We start from the raw sequence: 8,750 nt of genomic DNA on the forward strand, positions 1-8,750 counted from the left end.
AAATGTCAGGAATTAAGATAATTATTTAATAGTGACAAAATATAAAAGTAGGATAGACATTTAAAATATTCAACAATATGGCTATGTTTATATCCAAAATTATGAACCATCACAAGTATAAGCATCCAATAAGGAGTATATTAGTATTCAATTTCTATGAAAAATTATACTTTCTCTTGGTTACCGATATGGCCTTGCTTAAAAAGATTTGGTGGTTAGGAATAGGAAATTGAAATAAATGCTATGATAATATGAAAATAGCAACTTAATCCAATATTTATTATAAAAATTAGACCTCATCACAAATAACAGTAATTAACTGAACAATTATTCATCTTTCCCATTATTACCTCATTATACCACACTAGTCATACATAAGTTGGTAAAAGTTCATTTGTAAACTAAGTTTTATAAATCAAAATAAGTTTTATTGGTTGAAATGTAGTTTAGCGTAATTTGTCAAGAGCATGGACTCCGGAGTTAGGCTTCCTGGTTCAAATCAACGTTTTACTATTTGCTATAATGGCAATTTTTGGTGTTAGGAACCTCTGGGTCTCAGTTTCCCCATCTATAAAAGGGACTAACAGTATCCTCACAGGGCTGTGGGAGGAGTAAATGAAATGGTATGTGGAAGTACTCAGGAGAATGCCTGGTACACATATGAGCATTCGCTATTATCAATGGCATTATTAAAGCATCTCCGAAACTATAATATATTAATGTTAGCACTTTTTACGATTAAGAATTTCTTTCCTCCAGTTTCCTGAAAACCTTAAATGCACCAGGAAAACTCAATGTTTGAAGGAACACTGTGGCAGTTTAATAAACATCTATTACTAATTGATTCATTTATATATTAGGTCCCTTTAAAGTCAGATTAAGGTAAGGATAGAACTGGGAATACATTCTTTCACAGCACATAACTTCATAATGTTAAATAATAGCCAAATGATACCATTTCACATATACAACTATGTCCTACTCTAGTGTAGCAATGAATAAATGGTTGTTGCTATTTATCTCAAAAATTCCCAAGAGAAGTGAATCTTACTGAGAAAATTATTAGTTCAGTTTTGGATATACTAAGTTTGAGGTGCTAACAGAATACTTAATGGACATTCAGGAAGCAGTCAAAAGTACAGACTTAGGGGCTTCCCTGGGCGCAGTGGTTGAGAGTCCGCCTGCCGATGCAGAGGACACGGGTTCGTGCCCCGGTCCGGGAAGATCCCACATGCCGCGCAGCGGCTGGGCCCGTGAGCCATGGCCGCAGAGCCTGCGCGTCCGGAGCCTGTGCTCCGCAATGGGAGAGGCCACAACAGTGAGAGGCCCGCATTCCGCAAAAAAAAAAAAAAAAAAAAAAGTACAGACCTAAAGTTAGGAAGCTTACACTCAGAAGTTCATCACTCCCTCCTCTGTATTACCATGGAATTTTTCACATCCTATTACATGACAATTTTTAGTCTCCACAACCATTCTCTACTGCTAGACTATCCTGAAGGCATTTAGGTCCTGCTATATAAGCGCTTAATAATGTTGATTTTTTTTAAAAAAAAAATGCAAAACTTGCAGAATAGTACAACTAAGAGAGTGAATTTTATTGTTTATAATAAACTCTGATTTAGATTTTTTTTTTCAATCTGTGGATTTTAAATAAGGATGAAATTTTCATTTGGAAGTATCCTTATAAAATATAAGTAGCATACAGACAAAATCCTTTTTTTTTTTTTAAATTTGGTCACATGAGAATTACTAAACGCTACCAAGCAGTGAAACCTGACATTATCACCAGGCCTATAAACCTGCAAAAGTACATTATAACGAGGCAAAGAAATTTATAAATGAGTAAAATAAGGAAAAGAAAGTCCAGTGAAGATTCCTTGAAGTGAGTTTAAATTAATTTAAATTCTTAAGAAGTCTGTCAAAATACCTGCAATGTAGATTGACAAGATTTCACTTTCTAATTTACAGGCTACTTGAGTTCAATAACTTAAAAATGAAAAGCCTCTGGACCCTTCCAGCACATGTTATTCTAAGAGCTATGATAAGGAGCATGTAGCAAACGTGCTCAGTTACATGCACTAGGTAAGGGAAAGATGCTGTCCTCCGCAACCCACCAGCAACTGTCTGACCACCAATCCTTTAGTTTAAAATTTGTAGAAGCGTTTCCTAGAGAATGCTGCAGTTGTAGTATTTCTCACCCAAACTTAAAATGTGGTCAGTCCCATCAAGGCTCTAATAGAAGAACAAACCGGCTGCCAGTTCTATATTTAATAGCAGATCCTGACAATTCCATTTGTGCCTGACAACTAGATGCCTTTCAGTGAAGCCATTCCCTGGAAATGACACTACAATACTGTTACTTATTTAGCGGGCATGGAGCCAAGAAAAACCAGCTCATTAGTGGTGAATGAGTAGGGAAGACAGTAGCCAGAGGATTAAAAAACAGCAATATACCACACAAACAGGCTTAGAACTGTGAAAATGCAGGAGAAAAAAAGTGGAGATCCACAGAATGAAATTCCTACAACACAAAATTAACAGAGACTTAAGTCTGCACTTTCTCATTTAAAATCACATAAGCAAGGATCAAATGCATATTGATTCTAATTTTATATAAAAGCCTGAAAACTTCATGCCAATAGAAAATATTGGTAAATAAAAAAAGGACTCCCCTAATCTTGGCCCTATTTTCCTGTTCTATGAAGCAATTCATAAGAAGAAAAAATAACTTCAGACTATAAATGATGAATGTGTAACTATTAGGAGTGGCCTCTCTATGAGGTCTGAAATAGAAGGAAAATGTACATTTCTTCCAAAGCTGTGGCCAACAATAACTTTCGCATTCTGAATCTAGCTTAAGCACATTAGTTGGGAAGATGTTTGCAAAAGCATTTCATAAGAAAGTGCTGAAGTTAGCTTTTATTTTATTTTTTTCTGTTTTCTTAAGTGGCCTGCAGTCTATCCAATCAATGTGCTACGTAGAACCTCTCCTAAGTATAAATGACAAAAGGAAATACAGCTTTCTTCTTACAGAGAACTGTTTCTATAGATCAGGGGTCATCAAACTTTCTGTAAAGGGCCCATATAGTAAATATTTTCAGCTTTACAGGCCATATGGTGTCAGTCACAAATACTCAACTCTGCCATGTAGCATGAAAGCAGCAATAGATAACAGATAAATAATGAGTGTGACTGTGGTCCAATAAAATCTTATTTTCAGAAACAAGCAGCCAGTCTATGGCCACAGTTTGCTGACCTCTGCTATAAAGCATGCTTTTTTTACCTACTAATAAATACGTTGTTTTAATAAATAACACCAAATTTGAAATATGATGTCTGAGGTTTGCTTTAAAATATTTCATTAAAAAAAAAGTGAAGAGCAGAGAGAAAGGTTAAAGAAGACTGGCAAGGGGCTTCCCTGGTGGCACAGTGGTTAAGAATCCACCTGCCAATGCAGGGGACACAGGTTCGAGCCCTGGTCCAGGAAGATCCCACATGCCACAGAGCAACTAAGCCCATGCACCACAACTACTGAGCCTGCGCTCTAGAGCCCGCAGGTCACAACTACTGAAGCCCGCTCACCACAACTACTGAAGCCTGGGCACCTAGAGCCCGTGCTCCCAACAAGAGAAGCCACTGCAATGAGAAGCCCACACACTGCTATGAAGAGTAGTCCCTGCTCGACGCAACTTGAGAAAGCCCGCGCACAGCAACGAAGACCCAGCTCAGCCAAAAATAAAATAAAATAAAGTAAATAAATTAAAAAAAAAAAAGATTGGCAAAACACAATTAGCGTTAGTCTGATTATGGATGCATGGAGTTCATTATACTATTACAATAATTTTATGAGTTTGAAATTTTCAAAATTAAAAGTTTTTAAAAATACAAGGTAGATCAATGAATTGGCTCTACAGGAAAATTAATTTCCTCACTTTACTACAAACATTCTAAAACATATCTAGTATTTTTAAACATAATCAACATAGTACAACATAAAAGTTTAACATAAAGATACTAAACCAAAGCTAAAAAATTTAAATGTACAAAAGTGTATACAAGCATAAACCCTTAACATTTTCCATAATTTAACAGACAGCCTCACCTCATACAACTCCTAAATTAACACATTTTATTAGTCTCATCTTAGCTAACAAAATGTGTTACCAATTTTTGGTTTTAGAATATAATTATTTTACAGGGTATATATCACTTAACATATCATAGGTTTATTATTTTTTCAAATAAATTAGTAAATAATTTTTATTTCTCAGTTTTAAACTCTAAGCAATAAATATGAATAGAAACAATTCACATAAACAAACGCTGTTTAAGGTCTTCAATAATTAAGAGTATAAAGGGATCCTGAGGCCAAAGTTTGAGAACCTGTGACCTGAACGTTTTTGATGTTGTTTAAAGTACGTTTACCAAGCAACCATTAGATACATGCTCAAACTCATTTTTCCTTTGAACAATAATCATCACAAAGTGGAGTTAATCCACTATGAAGGCTATCAATATACACCCATTTAAACCTTCAACAGAAACATTCTTTTAAAATTGCTGGGTATGTCATGAATAATGTATCCATAGGAAAAGAAGAGCTCTAATGTGTTGTCCCCCTTATGCAGAAAATTGTCTCCTGGACCAATAATAAAGAAAAACTAATATGCACCAGCAGACATTTCTAATAAATATGCTACCTCTCATCAATCAAGATATGCAGTCTCACTCAATGAAAGAAGCCAGAAATCAAGCTGAAAAGAGCTTTAGGAAAGAAATGTTAATGACTATGCAATTTCTCAAAAACTAAATAAATGTGTTTTTTAAATGTCCTAAGTTTTTTCTCAAGTTCTGAAACACAGTGATTTCAAATATTATCAAAACTGAAAACTACATTAGGCTCACAGAATTATTATGACTGACACTTGAGAAAAACTGAGAACTCTGTGAAAATATTTCCAACTATCCAAGAATATAATCAATGTCAAAATTTTCTAAATCTAAAACTAAAATAGCAATAAGCAATCCATAACACAGATTTGGGCAGATAATAATCAGAGCACAAATGTCTACATGAGTACTCATTCTTTTATGAAGATGAACCAATACTTACTTTTTGAATACAATATCACTGTAGCATTTTTAACCAATTTGTCCCTTCCGTATATGGCTATTTAAAATGTTATCAGACTATTTCATTTTTACCTAAGTACAAATTTCCAAGTTAAGTTTTATAAATCTCGTTATTTCTATTGTCTTTTATCAACATGAATAAACTTAAAATAGTAATAACTGAGATACAGAGCCATACTTACATCATACTCTGTAATTCTGCTGCAAAGCTTACAGACTTCCCTGTACTTCTTCCACTACTTGAAGTGGCAGTAGACATTGGGCTGGCTGCAGTGTTGTTCATCTAAATAAAAAAGAGAACTCAGCTTACAAATTGTACTTAGCTATAAGTAAATGCATGGAAAACGGAAGGAATATAAGTTACTTCAAAAAGTATAGAAATTCTGATTTGTTTTAGGTAAATCTGATTTGTCCATACTTGTTCTTTATTAAAATGAAATAGTAAGGTAGAAAACTGCTTAGTCAAATATGATGTAAAAAAATTACTCACTTGGGTGATAAACTTTTCATTACATATTTTGTAATAAGTATTGGAAGAAAAATACTCATTAAAATATTTTAATAAAGTTCAGTGGTTTTCAAAATCCATTCCATGGAGCCCAAAGATTCCCCAGCAATATTTCAGTGAGCTCCCAGTGGCCCCCAAGCAGTTCCATCCAGAACACAAGAACTCTGATTTTTCTATTTCATATATTGGGGTTCCAAGTAAGATTTCATTTAAAGAAAGAGCTGCACAGTTGTAAGACACAAAATTAGAAAACCAAAACATAATCTAATTCCCATTTGAACCATAGCCTAAAATACAAATAATACAAATAAAGCCAATCAGTAGGTCAGAAGTAAGCATTGTGATATTTTATAATCTTATGGTTAAATTACTCATCAATTTAAAATGTGACTTTTAAAAAAATAAAATAAAATGTGACTTTTTTCCCAATAAAATTAAGCTGGCGCATAATGGGAAAACTAGATGCTAATCCTAATATACGTCATTTTATTTATTACATGTGGCAGTCCCACAAACAAGAATTAGTGAAAATAACATTAAGGTAATAGAAGTAGATAAAAGCCTCAGGCTTTTACCTCAAGGACACAGTAAGTGCTCAATAAATGTTAGTTATTATTTCATGTTTATATAAATTTTGTAATACTACGATTTTCTTTAAAAAATACTTTGCTGATTAAAGAAGAATTAACAGATTTAAAATATATAATAAAGTAAAGCAGTACTGAGAACTTTAAGTACAGTAAAATAATTAGGAGTCAGAAGCCAGACTGCCTAGGTTAGAATCCCAGCTCTACTACTTTACTAGGGCTCGGGGCAAGTTCCTTAACGTCTCTGTGCCTCAGTTTCCTCGTCTGTAAAACAGGAATGATAATCGCACACTCTTAGGGTTGTTGTGAGGATTAAATGAACTAACATAAACAAAGCATTCAGAATAGTTCTTAGCACACAGTCAGTACACAATGTTAACTATTATAAACAGAAAGAACTCAAGAATTTTCCCTTTCTTGGTCTGCTAAAAGCTTTTATGTGACAGATTTGATTATCCTTATTTCATAACCACAAACTTTAAGAAACTTGAATATTTTCACTACAAGACCTCAATACAATTCAACAAATATTAATTAGTTTCCCTATAAAATAAGTTCTGTTTTCACACCGACATCACTACTGCTACTAGTCAGCCTGGCTTAAAACCTCAATCATCTTTGACTCCTTCTCCTGAACCCTATAATTTGTAAGAAGCCAAATAAATTCTACTTTATGTTTTTACCTCCTCCCTTTCTTGTTGAGCTCTATTTATAGCTTCTCTCTTTGCAGCTCAGTTCATTCTCCCCACTGCTATCAAATTTATCTTCTTAATACATCCTCTAAACTGACCACTTCTGTGGGCAATGGAGGCTTAAAATTGATAAAGGAAACTTGAACCAGGGTCATTCACTGATGGCTGAGATGGAAAGGCTGGGTCCCATGAATGAAAGCTGAAAAAATTAACTACTACAAACCACTGCCTGAGATGGGCCACATATGAAGCTTTTGAGAAGGCAAAAGGACAGAGACCTAAGACAAGCAGCACACTAGCTGGGTGGCTAGATCTGGAATGTCCCAATATCATTCTGTGGCAGGACCAACTCTCTGCCAATATAAGCCCTGGTCTAACCTAAGGTCCCTAGGAGCCAGGCGAAAACCACTAGACAGAGACTGCAAAAGCAGAGAAAGAGAAGGAAGAAAGTTTCACTCAAACTGAACCTGAAAACCAAAGTTCTAAAACACATAAAGAAGCTAGTGCTATGAAAGACCATCGGTCTTTTTAAGCGTAAATTTGTCCTATTTGTTCACAAAGACTTTTTTGGAATAAGTACTTTTTTCTACAAATAATAGAGGAAAAGAAGCAACACCATTTGGAACTCAGGTTTAAAAAAAAAAAAATCGCATCATCAGTCCAAGATTGGGGAATAATAAAACAGCAAAGCAAGTTCAAAAAGGAACTTGGCTTTCCAGTGACCTTAGAAAATGGTTCACTTGTCCCAAGAGAAGACTGACAGAGATATGACATCCTGGAGAAGATGTTAAACTCAAAGATTATTTATTAACCCCAGTCTATGATTTAAGTTGACTCATGTCAGATTTGAAGGCAGGCCATTCTTGGGATTATCCTGAGACATTGATGGAGTTATTGCCCTCTTTCATTCTGCAAATCCAGTCACCTTGCTTTAACACTCTCTGAAGAAAAGACATTTCAGAAAGTAAATGCATACTAAATCCCCAGCTTTCTTAGGTTGTGCCCCTACTGCAAATGTTTTGTATCAAGAGTGTTTACTGGTAAGAGTGAAAAGATCCCAATGCTAGTTTATTATAACCACGATCATCCTTTCACAGTCAAGTTATTTACTTCTTAAATCAAACAGGTGAATAACATTTTTCTTGGCATCATGAGCTGACAGTGCATTAGAATCTTTAAAATAATTATTTCCTGTGCACACATTTTGTTTGATGTTTTAGATAATTAACTTCTTTAGACATTAACTTCTTTACACATCAAAGTCCTATCATTCCAATGCTTTATTTCCTATCTCCCGGACATTTAAAAAAAAAAATGTCGCTTAAAAGCAGAAGCACTCAAGTCAATTTTCTCTAATAAATACAGTTAACATGGAACTGAAAACCTACTGTAATCTTCTCAATGGGTTAATGTCCTGCAGTTGTTTTAGCTTTCAATTGAAATGCAGCTGTTTGCCATATTTTACAAAATGAATTCAGATGTGCAGATGGAGACCCAGATTATTTCAACATGCCACAGTTTAAATGTGAACCCAAGGAATAAGTTCATCTCTGATTAATACTTATATTTAAACCTGATTATTAAGCCAGTAGCCAATACTATGTCACACCTGTAAAATTCTGTTCCAGAGTAGAAAAACTGACATCTTTTAATAACAATAATGAGATTTAAGGATATACCCCTTTTCTCAGAAAATACCACGACAAAAAAATTTTAACTGTAGTAAAGTTATACATCACAAATGTGAATTAAACAAAAATGTAATGAACATGTTACTGCATTTCTATTTATAGCTCTTTTTTTTTTTTTTTTTTTTTTTTTGGGTACTCT

The 8,750-nt window shown here is 34.3% G+C and overlaps 2 protein-coding genes across 3 annotated transcripts in view; one reads left to right on the forward strand and one right to left on the reverse strand.

Annotated features, from left to right (window-relative positions):
* The window catches only part of SUPT3H (SPT3 homolog, SAGA and STAGA complex component), a 439,195-nt gene that overhangs the window by 423,203 nt on the left and 7,242 nt on the right, over positions 1–8,750 (reverse strand). For both annotated transcript variants that reach the window (XM_007458306.1, XM_007458307.1), the window contains exon 2: positions 5,316–5,416. In XM_007458306.1, coding sequence (XP_007458368.1) covers positions 5,316–5,416 — 101 coding nt within the window. The remainder of the gene's footprint in view (positions 1–5,315; positions 5,417–8,750) is intronic.
* Positions 1–8,750, forward strand: part of RUNX2 (RUNX family transcription factor 2) — a 210,813-nt gene that overhangs the window by 34,027 nt on the left and 168,036 nt on the right. The gene's annotated exons all lie outside the window — the stretch shown is intronic.

Source organism: Lipotes vexillifer, unplaced genomic scaffold, assembly GCF_000442215.2.
Source record: "Lipotes vexillifer unplaced genomic scaffold, Lipotes_vexillifer_v1.1 scaffold4, whole genome shotgun sequence".
NCBI lineage: Eukaryota > Metazoa > Chordata > Mammalia > Artiodactyla > Lipotidae > Lipotes > Lipotes vexillifer.